The 25,638-nt window shown below is 42.9% G+C and overlaps 1 protein-coding gene across 6 annotated transcripts in view; it reads left to right on the forward strand.

The window, feature by feature from the left end:
- CHL1 (cell adhesion molecule L1 like) overlaps positions 1 to 25,638 on the forward strand; it is a 170,708-nt gene that overhangs the window by 111,719 nt on the left and 33,351 nt on the right. For all 6 annotated transcript variants that reach the window (XM_083156373.1, XM_083156369.1, XM_083156370.1 and 3 more), the window contains 11 exons: positions 4,509 to 4,679; positions 7,568 to 7,682; positions 10,538 to 10,722; positions 13,136 to 13,267; positions 14,896 to 15,039; positions 16,915 to 17,026; positions 18,562 to 18,728; positions 18,803 to 18,959; positions 22,646 to 22,770; positions 23,516 to 23,617; positions 23,765 to 23,962. In XM_083156373.1, the coding sequence (XP_083012499.1) occupies positions 4,509 to 4,679; positions 7,568 to 7,682; positions 10,538 to 10,722; positions 13,136 to 13,267; positions 14,896 to 15,039; positions 16,915 to 17,026; positions 18,562 to 18,728; positions 18,803 to 18,959; positions 22,646 to 22,770; positions 23,516 to 23,617; positions 23,765 to 23,962 (1,608 nt within the window). The remainder of the gene's footprint in view (positions 1 to 4,508; positions 4,680 to 7,567; positions 7,683 to 10,537; positions 10,723 to 13,135; positions 13,268 to 14,895; positions 15,040 to 16,914; positions 17,027 to 18,561; positions 18,729 to 18,802; positions 18,960 to 22,645; positions 22,771 to 23,515; positions 23,618 to 23,764; positions 23,963 to 25,638) is intronic.

Below are 25,638 nucleotides of genomic sequence, written 5' to 3' on the forward strand. Positions count from 1 at the left end.
GTGCACTGCAGGTGGGGCAGATGTAACTTGTGCAAAGAGAATTACATTTGGGTGGGGTTTTACTTCAAACTGATATCTATATTGCAGTGTAAAAATAAAGCAGTCAGTATTTTCCCTGCACAGAAACTAAATAACTCACCCAAATCTAATTCTCTCTGCACGTTACATCTGCCCCCTGCAGTGCATATGGTTTTCTCCATTTGAGAAGGAATTTGCCTTGCAAGTGAACCAGAATAAGGGCCTTACTGTATAATTGAAGGGGCCTAACTGGCATGTCTCACATATGAAAAGTTCAGTAAGGAATGTTAGAGAAATAAGACCCATGGCTCTTCACCTACAGGAGTCAGTGTATTATATAATCCCGATTCCTGTTTGTACACATTGTCGTATGTCAGGGATGTTGAACCTTCGGCCCTCCAGCTGTTGTTGAACTACACATCCCAGCATGCCCTGCAACAGTTGTAGCATGGTCACATAGCAAAACTTTAAAAAGGCATGCTGGGATGTGTAGTTCCACAACAGATGGAGGGCCGAAGGTTCCCCATCCCTGTCATATGTGATGCCATGAGTCTGATACCTTGGTTGGTTGTATCACATACTATGGTGGTGCCCCGCTGTGTCCCCCTCTGTAAGGAGGAAATCTGTTTGGCATAAGTGAATGATTGCCAAAATCGCTCCCAAAATTGCACCCCAGAATGCCTTGACAGTGACCTTCCTAGTGTGGAAGTATTCCCTTCCCTAGGGAAGGGAATGGGTGCTGAAGCCACGGCGCACCTCAGGATCAAGTAAGAGGAAAAAAAAGAGTGGTATAAATATCTTTCCCTATTCTTAATCCTATCTCAGATTTTTAATTTATTGTTGGAAAAGGCTAATTATATAACGCTGGGAGCCCAGCATACATAGGGGGATGTACCAAGCCTTGGAGAGAGATAAAGTAGAGATGTTTTCCAAATAAACCAATCAGTTTCCAGCTGTAATTTATCTAGCACAGTCTTTGAAATGACAAATAGAAGCTGATTGGTTGCTTTGGACAACTATTCCAGTTTATCTCTCTTTTTAGGACTTGATACATCTCCAATTAGAATGAAATGATACAATTGAAACTCACAATGGTGAAGGACAATCAAATGTTTGAATCCATTCTTACCCTGTAGAACAGTGGTCTCCAACCTTTTTTGGGGCGTGAGCTACTCGCGGCAAAATACGCCACCCGAAGAGATACTAAAATAAAAAAAAAGAAGGAAATCTGCCTAATGACCAAATAATGCCCTTTACACATTATGCCACACACTGTAATGCCCCTGACACATTATGGAGGTTATTCTGATCGTAGCGGCCAAACGTGCGTACGTTCGCTATTAACGTACGCTATCCGCACGCGGCCGTTGGGGTTAAGTCCACCCACAACTCAGCCGCATACGTACGGCCAGAAACAACGTCAAAGGGGAGTGGCGTACAATTGAGCGTACGCCAACGTACACGGACGGGCCAGCCCTTACACTCCGACAACTGGCGTACAATTGCGCGTACGCCACCGTTTACGGACGTCTCTCGTCCGTCTTCCCACCGACTTCTTGCGGCTATCTGAGCGTACGCCAGCTTGCACGGACGGGTCCCTATTGTATTCAATAGAAAAGTCAGCTTATGTCACCGCTCGTGAGAGTGAGCGTACGTCCGTGTACGCTGGCATACCCTTCACATATATGGACCTGCAAATCTTGCCTTTCAACTATAATTATGAAAATGAATTAATTGATTGAATTAATTAATGTGCAAAATAGTGGCCATGGGCTTAAAACATTGCTGAAACATCCTTTGTAGGTGTTAGATGTGGTTTATGTTATTGTATCATAAATACAAAACCTATGTTTGTATTAGAGTGAACACGTTGACACATGTCGACTTGTGTAGATTGAGTGTGCTACTGTGTAAAGTCTATGAAAGAACGTAGTGAATGTGTCTAACTGTTTAACAAATACCTACCTTAGCATATATAAGCAGGTCTTAAAAAGATTCTTACCTTAAATTAAACAAACCGTTAAATGTAGAGAAGTATAGAAAGATAAGCTTCCAATGTGTTTGAGTGCTGTGTGTGGCTTGCAGGTAGTGAAATCATGGTTTGGACTTAATAGACTGCAGCATTGGTTATTACATTCAGGTGTATGTGTTTGGTAGTAATCAGCGTAAATTAGCAAACCCAGGCGCACGCTGGCATGCGGTATCTGTAGGGGTGGTTTGAGATGGCGGTTGGCGGCCGCCTGTTTTGTGTCCGAAATGAACGGTGCTTTAGTCGATCGTGCGGTAGTAGCACCGTTCATTTTTGGTGCACACCCCCGTGTACGCCCATGTTTACGCCCATTTTCCCTCATTATTTCGGCCGCTCCCCTCATCACGCCCCTATGCCGCACCCAATGCCTGTACACTCGCGTACAGGTTTTTTCGCACGTAGAGACCCGTCCGTAAGCGTTGTGGAGTGTTCGCGCCTGCGCATTAGCGAATGTACGCATGCGCAGATCATAAAAAACCCCGGAACGTACGCGTACGGCCCGGCCGCACCAACCAGAATAAGGCCCTATGCCCCATACCACAATGCCCCAGACACGATATGCCACACACTGCAATGTCCAATATGCTGAATACATACCTCCCAACGCTGGAGGCAGAGGATAAGGGACATCGGCACGTGCCAAAGGCCATGCCCCCAGCCTCTCTGAACAGATGCTGTGCCATATATACACATGCCCCCAATAGTGGCAGATACACATATGCCCCCAATATAGTGCCAGGTATGCCCCCAATAGTGGCAGATACACATGCCCCCAATAGTGCCAGGTATGCCCCCAATAGTGCCACAATCCCAGCAATACATATGCCCCCAGTGCCAGAAACACATTTGCCCCAATGAATTTCCGAGCAGCAGAACAACTCACCATTGTTGTTCCTGCTGCTGCCGGGGAGAGGAGGTAGTGAAGGAGGCCCTGGGAGCTGCCCCGCGGTCCAGTGAAGCAGCCCCGACGATGGAGTGCAGCACCAGCATGTGTCCTACAACTGTAGCAGAAGGCGCGCCGCGGCCAGTGATCTCACGCAGTAACAAAGTGACCTCCGGCTGCAAAGTGAGCAACTTTACAGCCGGAGGTCACTTTCTTGCGGCGGTGACCTCCTGCCGCCAAGCAACAACCGCTGCACGTCGGAAGGGGAGCAGCAGGAGGTCGCTTTCTTGCGCCATTGACCTCCTGCCGCCAAGAGGTCAGGCGAGCTACCACTTGCCACCCGGGGAGCTACCCGTCGCTCGCGAGCGACGGGTTGGCGATCCCTGCTGTAGAATATGTCATTGATAAATCCTTTGATCAAATATCCTTCAACCGTCAGTAGAGATGCTTGTAGCCTGCGTCATCAGAGGAGTAGTCAACTTGCTCAGTATATCTAAGTGCATTGAGTTTAATGTCATCAGACTTACCGGTATATGAAATCCTGTCCATCAACTAGTCCTAAAATATCTTTCCATCTTCATTTTCAATATTAAAATATCCAAAACTAATTAATAAAATACACTTACTAGAAGATCAAACAATGACCCGAAAACAAAATTCCAGTTTGACATAATTGGCCTCCTGCCAAATTCATATGCCATAACTGACATTAAGCTCTTTGTCATACAAAGTATATTTATCTCTCACATTGTGTACTCCTATAATGTACTACTAATGATGTTAATGTCATTTCTATCTGTATATCTGCTGAGTTACAGTATGATGTCATCAGACTCCGCCCAGTAAATACTCTGCCGCTACAATACCCCCTCCACCTTACTGTTATAAAAGTATCTCTGCCTGTACGCCTTTACTACACCCAAATTGGTCAGTTCCCTAGGCCCCATTAAAGCCAAGTACAGGTCACTTGGGGGCCAATTCAGGATCGCTCGCAGCAATCCGAATTCGGCCCCTGCCCCGATGGTCGGAGTTTGCGCATGTGCATATCTGGGCATGTACAAACCCCGATAGCGAATGGCTTCGGCGAGTTACACACTCGCTAGGCTGTTCGCTGTGGGGAGGGACAGGGGAGGACAGGGGTGAAAACAGGGCTCCCCCATGGGAATGCCCAGAGTTTGGGTTGATGCCTGCGGGGGCGGGCGGTTGACGTCCTGTCTTTATCCTAGCACTCGGAAATAAAAGTCAGTTGAGAATGACTTTTATTTGAGAGGGCAGGAAAAATCATACGATGGTTGGTGACCAGCGAATGATTCCTTCTGCTAGCGGACTCATGTGAGGGGATATGTTCTCCATACACATCCCCTTGCATGTTACTGAGGGGAATCAGCGGCTGCGGGAGGCCGGTGTTTGGACAGGTGGCGTTAAGCTGCTCGCTTAGCAGCGAAGGACCGATGCTTAGCGAGTGGTAATGAAATACACTTACAGGTGGGAGTTCTCCCTGGGTGTGTGGCCCCATGCTTTGTAAATTATACCATTCAGTACTCCAATGGTGGTTATTGTATACCTGATTTATTTCAGATCTACGTCAGATTCCTCAAAGCAAACGTGTATCCGTTGGACTTGATGGGAAATTATACTTTTCACATGTAACGTACACGGATAGCAAGATAGAGTATTGCTGCGTTGCTGTATATTCCAAAATCAGACACATGGCACAGAGGACGCCAATGACGCTCAATATCGAACGTGGTAAGGAGTTTTTATTTTTAGCATTAAATATACTGCAGTTTCATCTCATGGTGCATTTTTTGACTGTCATGGTTTGATCCACAAGTTGTTTCACACAGTTAATCATCTGTGAAATATATACATCTATACATCATTACCTTGTGCAAACCTAGAATTCCCTTTACCCCTTTCCTGCAAGGCATTGAGAAGAAACCCACCACCCCCTCACCCTTCCCATTTTACATGCATTTATGCATTTGTGAAATTGTGCTGAATAAATCAGTTTTTTACCTCAAATTTGTGCAATACATTTAGTGTCACATTACACTGTAGCACAGGACTCCACAAATTAACCCTTTCTGCCAGCAGAAGTGGCATCAATATACACCATCACGGTAGACCAACCCCTTCTGTATTACAGAAGGAACTTGTTACCTTTGTTGTGAAGTTTGGTTATGCATTCCATAGAGGTCACACAACAAATTGTATTGAGAAGGAGGAATGTGTCTTCCATATGGTGATAATCCAAAGTTTAAGGTGCGTACACACGGATAGATTTAGCAAAAGAATTGGGCATTCCTGACTGTTTGAAACGACCAATCGCTCAAATCGTGTGTATGAACGATATATCGGACGATGTGCGTATCCGACGGTCATTGGTAGAGGTCGCTGAACTTTCCTGCATGCAGAAAAATCAGCGACCAATCGTTAGCGATGTGTACCAAACGTTTCATGTATATGCACGATGAACGATTTGGTAAGGCTAATTGACCGGCTCCCTCCACCTCCGTTAAAGATCAATCGTTCATATGTAATTGTTTGCTCAATCTTTCAAACATCAAATCGTTTGTGCAGGAAGTTCAGAGGAAATCGTTAACGAGATTGAATCGTTGGCCAAATCTATCCATGTGTACGCACCTTTAGTTGCATTAAGAAGGTGTGCCAAAAGTTTGTGTTAGTGTTAAAATGATTTGAGGTTGATAAAGAACCAGCAAGGGGTCTTCTCAGGATATCAATTCATGTCAGCAGAAAGCTAAGATTAAGGACAGTTTTGCTTACAAATATCAGAAAAGCATTGAGCAAAGTATTCCAGGAAATGGTGAAATTCATACTGGAGTTGACTCAAGGGCACTACATGTAGACAGACTTACACCCCAGGTAAAATGCAGATGTCACCAAAGCAGGCGAGAGGATAAGTAGACAGATTTGTTTTACATTTAGCTAAGAGTAATTTAATAGACTGGAAAACAAATACTGAAAAGAAATTCCAAAGAAAATTTGGTGCTTCACAATGGAGTGTTATATTTCGGCCCATTATTTGAGGCTAAGGCAGGGGTGTCCAAACTTTTTGTGATGAGGGCCAGATCTGGTGAAGTGTAAATGTGTGGGGGCCGACCATTCAGCCTGACATTCTTTGAATCATTAATCACATCAGAATGGTCCCCCACTTTGCCCCCATTCACTCTATGTCCCCCAGCCTGCCCCTTCACTGTATTTCCCCCAGCCTGCCCCCATTCACTGTATGTCCCCCATTCACTGTATATTCCCCACTCTGCACCCATTCACTCTGCCCCCCAGCATTTTCCCCTTCTCTTAACCATCAGTGCCTCCATTCATTGTATGTCCCCAAGCCTGACCCTCCTTCACTGTATGACTCCCATTCACTGTATGACCCCCATTCACTATGTACCCCACTCTGCCCCCATTCACTGTATGTCCCCCAGCCTCCCCCTGCTCCCCCTTCTCTGAATGGCCATCACTGCCTCCATTCACTGTATGTCCCCCAGCCTGTCCCTCCTACACTGTATGTCCCCCACTCTGACCCCTCCCTTCTATGTATGTTCCCCAGCCCCTTGTGTGAGCCAGAGGAAGGAGAGGCAAAGCAGGCACTGCAAGGACAGGAGATGCTTGGGCTCCCACTGCTGCCCTCCTCCACTCTGCATGTTATGGGAGCAAGCTTCCCCCTTGCTGCCCCCCTCCCCAAACACTGCTGTCACTGTGATTGTGGAGTAGGGTGATATACAATTGCAGCAGCTGGGGTAGGACACCAAACACATCTGACTGTGGCGGCCGGTACCTCCTCACTGCAGCAGACAGCAAGGTAAAGGCGGTGCACCACCTTTAGTGTCCTGTGTTGTGCTTCCCACATCTGATGCTCTGCCCACTTCTAGCTGGAGGTTGCGGGCCACTTGAAATGACAGCACGGGCAACTATTGGCCCCCGGGCCTGACTTTGGACATGCCTGGGCTAAGGGGTAGATTGATTAAGTTCGGTGAAGTGATAAAGTGTCTAATTTTTATCACTGCCCAATCAGCAATTAACTGTGAAGTTACAGGCTTGGTTTGAAATATTACAAGTATGAGCTGATTGGCCGGTGATAAAAACCAGACACTTTATCACTTCACCGAGCTTAATAAATCTACCCCTATATCCTGTAAGTCAGGACAAAAGATGACTGAGCTTAGTGTCCTGAATATATCTCATACTTATCCTGCCATATAAACATGCCAAAGAAAATCTGAAGGGAACAAAGATAATTTAAACGGAACCTTGATTGGAAAGTTTTCGAATATATATTTATTAAGTGTCACTCCAAGCAAAATATTCCATAATGACTATAAGGAAAAGGTTAAAGGTTAAAGGTAAAAGGTTGATAGAGGTGTCTAGTTTGTGTAGTTAGACAGACTGTGAAGTTATGCATTGTCTGACTACGCATGTAGAGGGTCAAACAGAGATGGTTGTAGCACTACAGGTGATCTGACATCCTCTGTGAAAGTGAACATTCAAGAGTTAAAGGAAGAACATAGGGTAGGGAAAGCAGGGGCTACAATTGTCAGTAAGGCAGGTGGCTGGGAGAACTGTAAACTGTTTTTTAATATATTGCTATGTACATTTTGTTATATATTTAGGTGATTCCATCAAAAATCGAGCACCAACAATATTAACAACTCAAGGAGGAATGAATAAGCCAATCACAGCACTGAAAGGAGAAGTCCTGATGCTAGAGTGCATCGCAGAAGGATTGTAAGTTTCATGCACAAAGAATTGTAACATTTCCAGCAGCAACTTGAAACTTGTTCTGGCTCTTTGGTGTAGATGTATTCTTGGTTCTTTGGGCATATAGAAATTATTGGTTATTTGTATAGAAGAATTATTGTGTGCTTGAAGCATTTTTATTGAAGAATTATTGTGTGCTTGAAGCATTTTTATTGAAGAATTACTGTGTGCTTGGATCTTTGGATGTAGTATTCAGTTTGGTTCTCCAGAAATCTGAAGGCATCCGAATTTTGTGTATCCGACTTAAACGTTTGGATCTCACAAATAGGCACCTACTTCCAGTTTAGAATTTCCAATGGTACAGATTTTGGGGGAAATTTACTAAAGGAAATTTGTAAAAAATAGGTGTATTTGTATCCAGAAATACACTTATTTTTGACATTTACTATTCCGAAAATACGGCAATTCGAATTCGTATTGATGTGCTATCAATACGAATACGAATTGCCGTATTTTCGGGATAGTAAATGTAAAAAATAAGTGTATTTCTGGATACAAATACACCTATTTTTTTTACAAATTTCCTTTAGTAAATTTCCCCCTTTATATCCAAATTTAAGTTTTTGGATTGCAAACATTACATTATTTCAGCTATTTTTATTGATGATTATCAAAGTGTTCCCCCTTGATTTTTAAATGAACAAAAAAAAAAACAAATAGTTTGCCAAAACCAAAACACAGTGATGAATTAGATCTAAACCCAAAACCTATACTGTATGTCCTTGCACAACTTTAATTGTTGGATATTTAAATGGTTGTAGTCTAATTCTTGACTATGTGGGTGTAGAACCATTCTTGAATCTCTAGGTATAGATTGATTTTTAGTTCTTTAAGTATAGAAGGATTCTTGGATCTAACGGATTGAAGAGGGCTTCTCGGATCTATTGGTGTAGACAAACTCTTGGTAAATCGTGTATGGAGGAATTCTTGGAGCTTTGTGTATATAAGCATTCTGGATGTAGAGCAATTATTGGATCTTTGGGTGTGGAGTAATTATTAATGCTTCAGGTATTGTGCAGTTCTCTCGGCACCATAGTTTGTATGTACAGTATAACACATTTTGTGTAAATAGAAACTCTTACGTCCAAGGTTTTTTTGGTGTTTTTTTTTCTTTTTAATGTAAGTTCTGCAAACAGGAGCTGCACAGACTATTTTCATTACAGGTTATTTATTAATTCATCTGCTTATTCCATCTTAATTTTGTTTCTAGTTTAAGTAAAGGGACAAGTCTCATTACAGCTATAGCTTTTCTGTATGCACACATAGGGGTATATTCAATGCTCTCGGCGAGCGGATGGGTTGGAGGGTTTATACAGCGAGGATGGCTTTTTTTTGGCAAGGAAAAGCCACCCTTGCCGTCCAGTCCCCTCTCCGGCCACTCACCATATTCTATGTTCCAGGGAAATCTTCGCCGTCAGAGGATTCTCCTGAACAGCGAGGTTCGCCGCAAATGCAGGGAGCCCACTGGACTTAGCGACGAGCCTCGCCGTTTTGATGGCCACACTCGCCGCTTCCACCTCACCTCAGGGAACAGACGAGGTGGAAACAGTGGGTGTAGGGGGAGCAATGAATACGGAGGGTGGTTATGACAGCGAGCAATAGGCACTGATTGCCATCATAGCTCACCTAAACGGCATTGAATATGCTCCATAGTGTGCGGTGTTCAAAAAATTGTGTAAAGTAACACACACATAATAATACAGACAATACTTAGTAAATCTCATCAGTTCCTGCCCCAATAGACCTTACTATCTATTTTATTCATGTTTATCAGAGGTGTGCATTGTGTTACCTTATGCGTTTCCTGTTTGACCACCTAGGTCTACATGAAGATATGGAAATACAACATTTCAAATGAGGACATGGCCGCCGACAGGGGGTGCTATGGGTACAGCTGTCCCGGGCCCTGGCCTCTGGAAGGGCTCAGGCTGCTCATTTTGCCCAACACAACCCCCCCCTTCCCCACTGCCTCCACTGTCCTACCTGCTTCCTCAGTGCAGGACGCCAGTAGCCAATTAAAATGATGCACCAGCTTTTGATCCAATCGGAGAATTTTAATTTGCTGCCGGCATCCTGCATTGAATAAGCCTGTGTTTTCCAAGATCTGCAGCAGGAGTCGGGTGGTAAATGAATCGAGGGGTGGGGAGATGGGGGGGTGGGGGGAATCAGTCCTGGGCCCCAAAATTCCTAGTGGCAGCCCTGAATGAGGATATTGATGTTGAAGTGTGGCTCCAGTCAATCTCATTGTTTATTGTGGAAGTCTCTCATCTGTCTTATTGATATTATAGTTTACCATTCCTACAATGTGTAAGACCCATGCAGAATGTCTATAAATTAACTGAAGAAACACAACCAGAAAGATTCTGAGTGACCATGTAAAGTAGATGAAGGTTTAACAACCAGTTCTATCTCCGCCCGAGCAAAGCTATATTCCTGAATTGCCTAATTGTTCCTTTATTGTCCTTCTGTGATTAAATTGCGTGTTCCCATAAATACTCTGTTATATTATATCTGCCCTGATTTTCTGTATGTGCTGGATTGTGTAGCAAATATAAGGCTTCATATCATTTCCATGTAAGGCCTGTGGATTTGGTTCATATTCCAGCACACTATAAATCAAATTGCAATGTTATATCTTAAAATAAATAGAAATCAATGTAAATCGATATTCTACTTCCAGGACTAAACCACACACGTTTAAAAATAAATATCAAAAATAAACTTTTAGTAAATATCTGTTTCAGCCCCTAAAACCCTACGTTGAATGGGATCAATTTAAAATAAATAAGAATCAACAATTGCTAACAACCGAATGTTTTTAGACCCTCACCTACGATTGAATGGAGAAAGGAAGGAGATAATTCCCTAAGGCATCATGTGGTATTCGAGAGTTATGGAAAAGTACTGAAGATTACGAATGTTACTGAAAAGGATCATGGGATATACCACTGTGCAGCCAAAAATCAGTTGGGCTCTGATCAGCGCAGTTTTCATGTTCTCGTAGAAGGTATTTAAATTAGCAATTTGTTTGACCTAAAAGACACTATCTGTGTGTGTGTGTGTGTGTGTGTGTATATGTGTGTGTGTATGTAATTGGAACTCTCCCTACCTTTTGCTTATGCAGCTCTTGACCTGATGCAATAGATCCATTGTACACAACTCAGCACAGCCCACAGCTGTGTCTACACATCCTTGACACTCCTTCAATTCTCCTTAGCTTGGGGTGACCAAACCAGTATTCGGGATCTACCAAGAGTCATAGGTGTCGATTCTGTGGGTGCTCAAGGGCCCGAGCACCCACAGGAATTAATAAGCTCCCACGTGCCCGTAACTCCAGAGTCCCAATGCCGGGCCACTGTATTTGCTTGTTGAGCCTTTCAACAGGCTCAACAAAAACATAAATCGGCACCTCTGCCAAGAGTACACATTTGCCAGACCACCTAGCTGGTGCACAGATGAAGTTATACTGACTCACATTTTCAAAGATGTGCTTCCTTATTCCTAACTGACACATTCAACAGATCAACAGGTGTTCTGAAACAGATCATTCTACAAATCAACAGGTGTTCTGGAAAACATGAACTGTTTGCAGATCTCGAGGGGCGGTTTGGCCCCCTGCCTTAGCCTATATATATATATATATATATATATAGACTTGTAGAATGAAGCGGCACTCCAATCGGTAAAGCGGTGAAAAGAAAAGCTCTTTATTAGCAACGTTTCAATACGTGTGTATTATCTTCAGGCTCAAAAATACAAGTGATACAAACAACATTTATAGCGTGCAGGTGTCACATGCGTCAGGGGGTAGGTCTCATGAACCATCCACTCACACAACAACGTGTAGGTGCGGCCCGCCCATCGAAAACAGACCAATCCAAATCTGTTTCAGGACGGGCCCCCTTATCCAACATGTAGCAAAAAAGGAAACATGTTGGATAAGGGGGCCCGTCCTGAAACAGATTTGGATTGGTCTGTTTTCGATGGGCGGGCCGCACCTACACGTTGTTGCGTGAGTGGATGGTTCATGAGACCTACCCCCTGACGCATGTGACACCTGCACGCTATAAATGTTGTTTGTATCACTTGTATTTTTGAGCCTGAAGATAATACACACGTATTGAAACGTTGCTAATAAAGAGCTTTTCTTTTCACCGCTATACCGATTGGAGTGCCGCTTCATTCTACAAGTCTATATTCTACCTGTTGAAGGCACACAACACAGCAACTTGTTTCTAGGAGGAGTGCCCAGCCCCACAGAAAGTTTATATATATATATATATATATATATATATATATATATATATATATATATACCGTATATACTCGAGTATAAGTCAACCCGAATATAAGCCGAGGCACCTAATTTTACAACAAAAAAAACTGGGAAAACTTATTGACTCAAGTGGGACCCTCACTCGAGTATAAACCGAGGGGGGCTTTTTCAGCATAAAAAATGTTCTGAAAAAGTAGGCTTATACTTGAGTATATATGGTTTATATATATATATATATATATATATATATACAGTATATATATATATATATATATATATATATATATATATATATATATACTAATACCCTGTGTAGTCCAGTTAAACCTGATCAACTTTAAGGAGTGAGGTGTATGGCACTGAATCTTGCATAGTTACTTATAGTTGGCATGCTCAGATGGAAAGCATTGTGCAGTGCGACAAATCACAACATCCAAATGCAATTTTTTCTTTGTAAATAATAAAAATGTTGCCTTTTGTTGCACATAGCACATACATAATGGGCAGCTTAATTTTCCCATTGATTCAGACCCGCTCACTAAGCAGCATTCTTTTGCTGCCTCCAACCGGGGTGAACGAACGCCCGACCCTGCGCGAATGCCTGCACCTGCATGCAAATGGATGTGTACACTTACACATCCATTCGCATGCGGGCGTACAGGGAAAAGTCATTGGCGTAAGCCACCCACCCATTCTCATTAGGACGTCCATCATTTTTCTGGGCGCAGCCACTGTTTTTTGTGGACATGCCCAGAAGAAACGATGACCATCCCCATGCAACAGCCCCCTGCCCGCTCCCTGCCCATCCAGCTCTGTGCAAAAGCCTTGGTGAGTGTGATACTTGCCAATGGCTTTCCCCCTTGCGGGTCTGCATATGTGCATTTTCGCCGATACACATGCGCAGACCCACAACATGGATCCCCGGACCGCATTTTGAATCACCCCCATTGGGACAGTTGAGAGAGGACATGCTCCCTCCCAACCACACAGTTTAAGCCCCCTTTACCCCCCCCCCCAGCAAAATATGGTTTTGCCAAATTGCACCTCTTAATTGGAATTGCTGCTAATTATGTATCAATTATATTTTTACTTGTGCTAGGTGAACAATAACAGACAAATAACATAATGTTCTTACACTTTGTAGCACACCCACGTTGGGATAAGCAACTGGAAAGCTCGATACAGGGAGTGGGCTCCGAGATTATCCTCAACTGTTCAGCCTCCGGGAAGCCAGAACCAGAAATCCAATGGCTAAGAAATGGAATTCCTCTGACAAGTAAAATCTTATTATTGTACTAACATTCGCATGCAAGCCTAGCTGTTATAAACATAAACCATTATGTAGACACGCTCTTTAACAGGAACATTGTATTTCTTTTGTGCTGCACATACAGTATATTACACAGCCTTTAAGCAAACAAAATAAGGTTAGAATAAAATATTTTATTCATATTTATTATAAATATCATAACAGTATGTATATAAGGACTGTGTATACAGTAAGCTAATATAAAGTGTCTGTAGAACGGTATATGACATGAAATACATTAAGGGCCTTATTCTGGTTCACTCTCAGAGGCAACTTCCTACTCAAATGGACAAAACCAGGTGCACTTCAGGTGGGGCAGATATAACATGTGCAGAGAGAATTTGATTTGGGTGACTTATTTTTTTCCTGTGCAGGGAAAATACTAACTGCTTTATTTTTACACTGCAATATAGATCTAACTTTGAAGTAAAACCTCACCCAAATCAAATTCTCTCTGCACATGTTATATCTGCCCCACCTGCAGTGCACATGGTTTTGTCCATTTGAGAAGGAATTTGCCTCTAAGAGTGAACCAGAATAAGGCCCAAAAAACTCCTTAACCCTTTGTCAAGTATAATAATAATTGTAACAGTTTTGTTAGGTAACATTTATCTACAGTATCTGTTTAGTGATTTAAAAAAATAAACATCAATGCAGTGGCTAAACTAGAGTTAGATGGGACCGCACCCCCTTCCCAACACATATACAAACACACACACGCGCGCACTGATACACTCGCACTCACACAAAAGAGTGTCCATATTGAAAGGAAACATTTTGGACGCCTCGTTAAAGTTGATTTATATAGTGATATATACATCAGTGATATAAATTATTATAATTAATGTTAGATTATAGGTACTATGGCCCTGATTCTGGTTGACGCGGTAAGCTGCGAAGCTCGCAGTCCGAGTCCCATAGGGCCCACCCCGCTGATTCCCCCCCCCCCCCCGCCATATCCCCTCGTAACCATGTGTACACCCTATTTTCTCTGTTTTGTGGATAAGACCCTTTTTAATTAAAACAGTTACAAAAAAATAAGCTTGCCTCTACAGCATGACTAGAAGGGCTGTTTGAGAGGAAAAGAAGCTAGATGTATGTGGACACATCTGTAATATAATGCCCTCAATTCACATTATGCCAATGCATAGCTGCCTGACAACCCTCCTCCTAACTTACTGTACTTGTTACTTTACATAACTGACAATAGTAAGACATGGGACCAAATAAGCCTTGCACCCGTATCCAGCAAACCCCGCCCATATCTTACCAAAACTCTACCTATTTTCTTCTAACCCACACCACTTTCACGGTTCGAGATTTGGCCAGAACCAGGCATTTATGAGGTATGGTCGAGGAGCGTTCTCTGGGTCATAGGGTTGACATTAATAAGGTCAAAACTTAATAGGTTGACAGGCCATAGACCACATCCCCTATGGGCAACAGGAACACTCCCACACTCCACAACTGAATTAGTATACCGAACTTGTTGTCATGCTCTGATGTTTTAAGATTTTTTTATTATATAATGGATAATTCTTCTGTCTCTGTCAAAGTGAAGCAATTTGATAACTGTGTATTTATTCTTTACCAAGGGGAGACGCTTCCTCAAAATCATCAAATGAAAGAGAGTTTAATATTTATTCATTCACTTCAGCAATCAGACAGTGCGGTGTACCAATGTGAGGCAACAAACAAGCATGGAACCATATTCAGCAGCGCTAACATCGATGTAATAGGTATGTCATGTGCAATCATTGCCGCACTGTAGCCCACACAACACTATGCTTTATATTTGGCTCCTCCTTGAGAGACACTAGATATACAAAGAAACTTTTCTTTATTTATAGGGCAGTATGGATAGTGTAATGGTTAGCATTACTGCCTCACAGCACTAAGGTCATGGGTTCAATCCCCACCATGGCCCTAACTGTGCGGAGTTTGTATATTCTCCCCGTGCTTGCGTGGGATTCCTCCGGGTACTCCGGTTTCTTCCCACATTCCAAAAATATACTGGTAGGTTAATTTGCTCCCAACAAAATTAACCCTAGAATGTCTGTGTGTGCGTGTACATGTGGTAGGGAGGGTCTGATGTGAATGTTGAACTATTCTCTGTAAAGTGCTGTGGAAAAGTACTGATTTAATGAGCCATTCGCAGTTTCACTGTACCGGCCGACTCGTGCATGGCTTAATCTTTGAGACAAGCATATGCTACTGGGGGGGGTATTCTGATTCAGTTGGTCCCCCGCACGTTCACATGGGGGACCGATTGTTTGCGCATAGGTTTTTATGCGCATGTCCGAGCGCCCACAGCACTTGCACACAGAAGTCCGGGGGGCGTGGGGCGGCAGCCCGGGCAATTTGCATATGGGAACCCCCAGCATTTCATGGGCGTTCCCATGCGAGTGCAGGGAGTGGGCAGCGGATGTCAGCTGCCCGCCCTGTCCTTGCACAGGGTGCCTGTAGGTCTGAGACACCATAGAGGTGTAACAAAAAATGTAACAGTGTATTGTGGGCTAGGTGAAATAAGGGAGATTGCTAAACTAATGAGGGAGAGAGGGAGATTGCTGTTATTTCAGGGAATCTCCTGCAGAATGCAGGAGGGTAGGCAACTATGGTAAACATGCTGCTTAACCAGAATAATTAGAGTTATACAAATTTAAAATGCTCTAAACTACTGTACATTCAAGTTTTGACAGTATACGGGCTCTGGCATAATTGCTGCCTATCTGCACTATGAATGTCAATATACAGAATGCACATTGGGTTGGCTAGCCCATGCATGATATAGTTCCCAGAACACAAGCATTTAAAAATGCTTTATTCATAGAAATGTTATATTAGAGTATTATTTATTATCTATCTAGATTTGCTTCAAGAAACTTGTTTGATTTAAATTCCTTTCTTTTTGCAGCCCTCTGCTACATACTGTCTAAAGTTAGATCATTATAGGTCAAGTGCTGAGACATTCAGTATAGAATAAGATATACAGTATCTATATACACATATATATATATATATATATATATATATATATATATATATATATATATATATATATATATAGGTAATAAACAATAGAGGTCACTCACAAGGTTTTCTAGCTGCACGGCGGCAGACTGGCAATAATGATCACAACTGACACAAGTAGTAGTGACTCACTACTACTTGTGTCAGTTGTGATCATTATTGCCAGTCTGCCGCCGTGCAGCTAGAAAACCTTGTGAGTGACCTCTATTGTATATTACCTACATCTCCTGCCGCCGTGCAAGGACAGAGGGACACCCAAGTCTTTGATTGTTTGGATTGAGTGCCAGGATTACCTGTATGTATATATATACAAATCCAAAGACAAGGCACTCACCAGACTTTCTATATTTCCAAAGGTATTTTATTCTTTAAAATGACTGCATATTTCCTCCAACGTTTCGGACCCTCACAGGCCCTTAGTCATGGTACAGTCCATCAATAGAGACCCAGGTAGTGAATGGGTCTCTATTGATGGACTGTACCATGACTGTACCATGACATGCTTTGCAGTTTCATAGAACTATCTATTAGATGTACAGGTAGCACTGCATATAGTAACCAGGCTGTTCTGTTTTTCCCTACAGACATTGCACCATTGGTGCTGACTACAGATAACAGGACATACACCACAGTATTGGGGCACAATATCTCCTTATGTTGTGATTACTTTGCTGTCCCACTTGCTGATGTTATGTGGTGAGTGAATGAGGTCACATCTTAAGATTTTTTGCTAGTCTCATTGGCTGCATAAGCTTCTTTGTAAATGTTCATTATTCATTATTATTTATTACCAGTCATTATATAGCACACACATATTCCGCAGCGCTTTACAGAGAATATTTGAACATTGACATCAGTCCCTGCCCTAGTGGAGCTCACAATCTATATTCCCTACCACATGTATACACACACACATTCTAGGGTTAATTTTAGTTGGGAGCCAATTAACCTACTGTGTATATTTTTGGATTGTGGGAGGAAACCCACGCAAGCACAGGGAGCGTATATATACTCTGCAGAGTTAGGACCATGGTGGGATTTGGACCAGTCCATGCACAGGCCAGAGACCAGGGGGGTGCATGGGCTGTGGGATGCACTTGTGACATTATCCTGCAGCACTCAGGTAGAAGAATTCGGCAGTGCTTGAAGTGCCTGCATGTCCTCAGAGTCAGGAAATTAGCGGCTTCACATGAGGGCATGCCCCTCGACAAAATCCACCCCACTCATTTTGGATGGGGGGTCTCTTGGCCATACCTCCCAACTGTCCCGGTATTTTGGGACATTCCCGCATCCCTTCCGCCGCCGGCAGTGTCCCGCGGCAGGGGGGGGGCAGTTGTGAGTCCCCCCTGTCGTCCGTGAATAGACGTTGTGCGCATGCGCACAGCGTCTATTCTTGCAGGCAGAGGGGCTGGGGCATGCCAGTAGCTCATAGAGCTGCTGGGCATGCCCCCACAGCAGCGAAAACGGGGACGTGACCTCGCAGCAGTGGAGCAATTATAGACCACGCCCCTTTCCGGTAGGCCACGCCCCCGAAAAAATCACTGAGTGTGTCAGGGTATGTCTTAAAGTTGTAGCCAAACTTGCCCACATTTGAAGTCATGTGTATGCTTACTGTATGAAGTGCAGGTGGATCTCTCGCACCTACTGTGGGGTAGGTGTTTTTGGTACTTGTCCCATACGCTTCTCTTGTGTATAGGAAAGTGGGAAGGTGGGATTTATATAGAACCAAGCAATTGCGGTACACCCCCCCCCCCCCCCCCACACACACACACACACACACACACACACATTGCATTGATACTAATCGCATACTCTATGTACTAACATATGTGATTAGTATTGCATAGGGCAGCTCTTGCGATAAGAGCTGCCCTATGCAAAGCAGCCGGCGGGGGGTGATCGGGTCCCCGTGGCTCTGCCCCTCCTCCTGTGCCCGGCAGCCTGTGACCTCATTTTCAGTTTAGTACATCCCACCCATGGAGAGATTTATCAGAACTCAGGGGGTCGGATGTACTAAACTGAAAATGCAGTTATCAGGGGTTTTAGTGATTTTTCAGGTGCACCAAGGCCTTTGTAGTTTTACTTTTTTTTTACAGATTATCATTAATTTTTACTATAGAGCTTTGAACCAAACAAGTAATGTCCATGTTTCCATTACTCAATAAGAGTTAAGTATTCCTATAGACTATTTTGCCATTGAAGGGGTCAATGTAAATTATATTTTCTATCAGGTATCATGGGAAAACGATAATTCATCCTGACGGTGGCCGTTACAGAATAGAACAGAATGGTACCCTTCATATTCAGGAGGCGGAATCTCCGGATGCTGGCATATACACTTGTAAGGTGTCAAACACTAAAGGCAATACCGTAATTACATCACATCTAACACTTCGAGGTACTGGAAAATCCGCTGTGGAAATACTGTACATTGTATAATACACCAGATGCTTACATATGTTTTTTAATTAGAACCTACAAGAGGGTATGTGTCTCCCGAAAATCCATGGGCAAAGCGATGGCATTCTATAACCTTGACGTGCCATATTTCCTGTGATAGCCACCTCTGTTCTTCTCTGAAGATCACATGGATGAAGGATGGACGGAAGCTGAGAGAGGACAAGCAAAGGTATTGCTCCCTACAGTCACCAAATATCTTCTCTCCATACAACCATACAATCAAACACTATATGCCATGTACTGAGAAATAATTTATTATCTCTAGATTATGATGTTTTATGCATACCCAGTGCTAATTTTCAGCAGGAACCAGCAGGAAGTCAGTTCCTGAACCTCTAATTAAAAAAGACATCTCTCTTTCTCGCTCTCTTTTTATTTCGACCCACCCCCAGACCTGGAGTTCCTGGACCTATTTTTCCAGAAAAATAGTACTGTGCATAGCAGTTCATCATAATCCGGGTCAAATGGAGTAGGGTAGGAGAATCAGGAAGAGAGATTTCGGGAGAGTTTTCACAATTTTTTTTAAATCGGTAACACTAAAAAAACTGTTTGATTTTGCCATAGATTGATTGCTGCTTTTAAAAAAATGGGAAAAATCTCCCCAAATCTCTCACTTTCTGATTCTCACACCCTGCATTTACATTTTCCCCCGGGTATCTGATGTCTGACATACAGGGTAAAATTTAACAGGATGAGAAATTCAGAAAGTGAAAGATTTGGAAAGAAATCTCCAGGTTTTTTAAAGCGGCAATCATTTACACTTCAAAATCGAACTGGTTTTGCAGTGTAAATGATTGCCGCTTTAAAAAAAAAAACCTGGAGATTTCTTACCAAATCTCTCACTTTCTGAATATCTCATCCTATTAAATTTCACCCACAGTGTTGATTCCCATCTATATGATACATACCCCATTCTAATGTCTCGTATCTATAGATATCAACAAGTTAATTTATTTTATATGGTTGCAGGTGGAATATGTAGTACTTTACTATATAAGAAAAATACATTATTGTGCAAGTGCAATAAGATAAAAAAAAATTACAAGGAAAAGAAAAGATTACAATTTTAATTTGTGTTAAAAAAAAACAGGAATAAAACAGAAACTAAATGCAACAAGAACTAATTACAGTATATAATTAACAAGTGCTAGTCTTCCACATCATTAAATTGAAGCCAAGGACAAGAGGCTGCTTTAAGGCTACCAATTTAGGAAGAGGCATTGCAGCTTACAGTAGATGTGTAGTGTTTATGGACAGTTTTTGCTGTAGCTGAAGATCGACCATGGGCTTGATTCTGGTTCACTCGCAAAAGCAAATTCTCTTTCTAATGGACAAAACAATGTGCACTGCAGGTTGGGCAGATGTAACGTGTGCAGAGAGAGTTAAGGTGCCCATACACGGTACAATTTAATGGGTGTCATGCGATGCGCACATCACATCGTGATGTCAATAGGTGCAGTGGCAAACGCAGGATTTTCAGAAGGGGGTTTCCAGAGGGGCGGAGCAAAGCACGGAGATGGACACTTAGGTGACCCAGTATATGCCGAGTCAGTTAAAGTATTATAGATAGACCAAATGTATATAAATAATAATATATATATATATATATATATATATATACACATACAGCAGTGTATGACCCCTGGGCATAGCAATGTATTGGGGCCCCTACCGATCCTCCAGCGGTAGGGGTGGGGGAAGATTTGATATCCTGCGGGTGGTAGGGGGTATTATATCAACCACTCTGCATGTAGGGCCTGGATCAGTAATTTCCACTAATTACCCCTTTACTGCACAGATGGTGGGAGAACAGGGCATTGGGCTGATTGAAGGGGCTCTGATATATAACTTCCAGGGTGGTAGAGGATGTTTAATATGCAGAGGAGGGGTGTATAGTGGAGTGGGCTCATTATTCATAATTTTCTGGTGGGAGGAAAGCTTGCTTGACTGCAGATATCTCCAGTTCCCAGAAATAGATTTCTTAGATTGCAATGGAAAAACTAGAGAATCCCACCTACCAAATGGTATTGGGGACTAGGGGATCAGAGTTCAGGAGGCAGAGCAATCTGCCAACGAGTATATAAAACTACATACCAGGTGTGTGGAGCTGGAGCAGTAACCAGGTGCTTGACGGCTAATATCTCTGGTTCTGGGAACAGTAGAGACAAGCTACTAGTGTCCCTCAAAGGGGAAGAGTCCCAGCTTTTGGAATATACCCTCAGAAAAACGCTAAGTCAGACAGAACTTGAAATATCTGACTGGGAATAACAATTAACAGGCTTGGATGGGGACCACTGCTTTGAAGTCAGATATCTCCGGTTCCCAAGGGCCGATTTTTACAATTCTTATATCCATGGAAAGAGGGGACCCTCAGCTTTCAGCTGAGGTTCCTTAGACTCCTGGGGGGGTTTCTGGGTACTCAGAAACCCCCCCTGCGTGCGCTACTGAGGTGACAGTGACCTTTAAGGAGTGCATTGCAGGTGGGGCAGATGTAACATGTATAGAGATTTGGGTGAGTTGTTTTGTTTCTGTGCAGGGTAAATACTGACTGCATTATTTTTACACAGCAATTTAGATTTCAATTTCAACACACCCCACCGAAATTTAACTCTCTCTGCACATGTTACATCTGCCCCACCTGCAGTGCAGCATGGTTGTGACCATTTTGAGAACAAATTTGTACTATGATCAGATCTGAATAAGGGCCAACATGTAATTATCATGGAACAGGAACCTCTTCTTAAAGGTCACTGTTTTATCATGGCCAGTTATATAGAACCACTTGTTAAACAAAATACACAAACAAGAGCTGGAAAGTCTTTTCATTAAGTCGATCTTAGGAAACTGCTTTAGGGCTCGTCTACATTTGGATGTAAGCAATTTTATGGGTTGGGATCATTCGTCAGAATGATTCTAGGTCTACAGTCATTAGGTCGACCCCACTAGGTCGACTGGCAGGAAGGTCGACCTGACTTAAGGTCGACATGGGCCAAGGTCGACATGACTTAAGGTCGAATTTGCATAAAGGTCGACATGAGGAAGGTCGACTGGTCATAAGGTCGACATGGGTTTTTCACTGTTTTTTGATCCGAATGTCGACACAGTCGACATGGACACAGTTGGCAATGAGAATCGGACCCTCGCATCGCTCGCTTCGCTCGCTATGCTTCGGGCACGGTGCCTCGCTGCGCTCGGCACACTATTTTATTCTCCCACCACGCCCTAGTGGATGGTAGGGCATGAAATACCGCCTGTCGGCACATGTCGGCTCAAAAAACAGTGAAAAACCCATGTTGACCTTATGACCAGTCGACCTTCCTCATGTCGACCTTTATGCAAATTCGACCTTAAGTCATGTCGACCTTGGCCCATGTCGACCTTAAGTCAGGTCGACCTTCCTGCTAGTCGACCTAGTGGGGTCGACCTAATGACTGTAGACCTAAAGTCATTCTGACGAATGACCGCATCCCAATTTTATAACCCGGTTCTCAGATGTAGCAGTACTCCTCTGCTCTGTCCCTGAAATGCCTTTCCTTAATTATACACTAACAAAAGCATTTAAAAAAAATGAAAAACCTTGTCAGGCAACCTTTTCTTCCAGCACACATGCTGCAGCCAGCGATTACTAATGGATGTGGCAAAGTGACTTACTACACCTGAGACTACCTGGCCAAGAGGAAGTATGCTTACTGTAATTCTATTGTGCTGTGATTTGTTTCAGAGGTGTAGCAGTTTATGTGTATTGCTACACCTCTGATGTTTTACTATCTAATTCTATGTATTTAATATATTATTATTTTAGCTCCTTTCCACACCTCCTTATATAGCAAACCTTTTATTACATCTCTTGTACAGACTGCATATAAGAAAAAACATTCTGTCAATATACAACGTAACCTGGGAAGATGGAGGTACCTATTATTGCATAGGAAACACCTCACTGGACTCAGTGATTACTGAGACACAGCTGGCTGTGAGGGGTATGTATGTACAATATACATAATGTATAAATTACCATAGTGATTACTATTAATAATATTTACTGTATATAGTGCCAACATATTCTATAGTGATGTACAAAATGGGAGAATTTTTGTACATGTAATGTGATGAGATGAGCAGTTTTGGATCTAAAAACGAGGCAAAATGTAATATTTCTGCCATGGGAAATCCAAAATGTCCATGCCTCATTTCCGGGTGAGCGCTTCGATCAGGGGCTGTCTGCTGCTGAGCAGTAGCAGTCTCCTCTTACTCCCTGCCCACCTGCCTATTGTGCTACTGATCCGGGTCCGTCCAGGTGACCTGGTTCTAGGTAAGTAGCACCGGCCTGGACACATTTAAATACTGTACATGACAAGGGTGACATTTGGTGCAGGAGGGGGGGGTGGGGGTAGGGGGCACTGTATGCTCACTTGCAAGACAGCTCTGCACGGCCAATGGCCAGATGATGCCATGTTCTTTTTTCACAACAACTTTTTTTAAATGGTGAGGAAGGGTGTCAATGGTCAGTAAATTGTAATGGTGTAGGAGGAGTGGGGTTAGCATTGTTTTGGCAGTTGTGAGGCCCTAACATGAAGGGGGCAGGGACATGATGGGGCGCGACCGATAATGTTGAACCTAGGGGTGGCCTGACCACTATATTTGCCCCTGATTACATGCAGTTAAAGTAGGGAAAGAGTTATTTTTTAATAGCTACTTCAAGCAATAAATTGTCCTTTACCGTAGATGTCCCAATGCCGCCTGAAGATCTGCAGTTCTCAGAAGAGCAGGAACGTAGTGTTATGTTGTCTTGGACAGTAGGTGACAGCCATAACAGCCCTATCTCAGGTATGGCATAATTACTCCATTACAAATTGTGTAAATGCTTAGAAAGGATACAGTATGTAAAATGGACATCTCTATGAAGAGATACGTAGTCTATAAATGTAATTTTAAATGACCCTATTACGTACTAGAATCACCTGTTTTCCACAGAATTTATCATTCAATCTATAAAGGACAACAAGGAACCCAGAGAGTGGGAGGAACTGACCAGAGTCTCCGGAAATGTCACCAATGTTCTGTTACAACTCAAACCTAATTTTAACTACCAATACCGAGTGTTTGCTGTAAATGGAATAGGGAAAAGTTCCCCAAGTCTCCATTCAAAGATTTACAGTACACCGCCTGCAGGTAACCACATTAATGTCAACCGGTGTAAGATTCAATAGAGTATGGTAATAATTTGTTCTAGGGACAGAATTAAATAACATTATACTGTATGATGTATATCAAATTGCCATGCAATTTAACAATCCTGTACAATCCATCACCAAAGACAAATAAGGGGTGCTGTTTAATATAATAGTAATATAATATTATAATAGAAATATATTTTGCTAATTAATCGGGAGATAAAGCAGTTGTCAAACAACCTAGCGGCCTCAGCAAAGGTAATAATAGCCCGTCGGTGGATGTCCCCTTTGGGACCGCTCCATGGAGAATGGGTCAACCTGGTCAACCAGACCAGTGAACACGAGAAATTTGAATATGCCTCCCGGGGTTCGACTACTAAGTACCAGGGTATATGGGGCCATTGGAACAGGTCAGTCAACCATAGAGTTTATAATAGTAAGAGGTTAAATATTTAAGCACTTTATTAGTAAGTTGAATGTATAGTTAGAGAGGCACGGAGGAGGAGGGATCCTCAAATATACACAGAGGGAGGCCTTTCAGCCCTATTCTTTAATATAATGTATGGACACGCACAGTGTACACGACGGGTGGAGTAAGTGCATGTACGCGCAAGAGGAGACCTCATATTGAGAGGCCACATACTACTTTTTTCATATAGAGGTGATTTTATCTCACTAAGAAGCATACAGTGAATATAGACACAAGGCAAAATGTTGCTTAATTGAGGTACGGCACGTAGACACAAATAACGCAGGAAATGGTGCACAGTACCCCTCATGGTAATTATCTAAAGGAAGGGGAAAAGAAGGGAAAAGAAAAAAAGTTGGGAATATTTTTTTTTTCTCATGTGATATCTCTATGGTTGTAAAACAGTATAGTCCCCATAGCATATGGTATGCAAAAGCCCAGGGGGGCGTATAGACAGAAGAGTAAAAAGCTAACCAGAGTGAGAACCCAATATATAGGACAACTGGGAAAAGAAGGGGCTAAATGAGCCGAGCTGGGGATAGGGATGGAAAACGGGATGTGTGCAATAGGGCAGGGATAGCTACCGTGGTTAGGAAGGAGAGGCCTATCAGGTTGAGTAGGGGCTGTCAAGCTGTGAACGTGTTTATGTGTATGTTATTGTTTATGTATATGTATATGTTTGTGGTATAATGGAATCGAATAGTTCCATACTTTTGTAAACATCGGTGGTACCCATGCGATGTTATATATGTGTTTGTCCTTTTTGATATTGAAAACTAAATAAAGACGCAAGTTTAAAAAAAAAAAGGTATATTTTGCTGGCACGTACGCACCTTATTAAATTACATTTTGATAGTATACTGAAGGTATAGGAATCACATTCCTGGCTACACTGGTTGTGTCAACTCTAAATAGGTGGTACATGAATACTATTTTTATACCCCAACAATAACCCAGGTTCTTGTCAGGTTAACCTGGGACACAGCTTGGTGGGAAACGGTCCCTAAAAAATAACCCTGATCCAGTAAGGACCCGGGTAAGGCAGCCATGTAAGCGGGTGACCTGGGTCATCTGACCTGGATCCCATTTACAGGATAGGAAAAGCCGGATCACTGGGCCCTCTCTCCTATACAGTCACTGCCACTGTATTATTCCTGTCTCTACACCCCCCCCCCCCCCCCCACATCTGTTTCTCTACCTCCCAT

Source organism: Crinia signifera, chromosome 8 (genome assembly GCF_055691185.1).
Source record: "Crinia signifera chromosome 8, ASM5569118v1, whole genome shotgun sequence".
In the NCBI taxonomy this organism is placed as follows: Eukaryota; Metazoa; Chordata; class Amphibia; order Anura; family Myobatrachidae; genus Crinia; species Crinia signifera.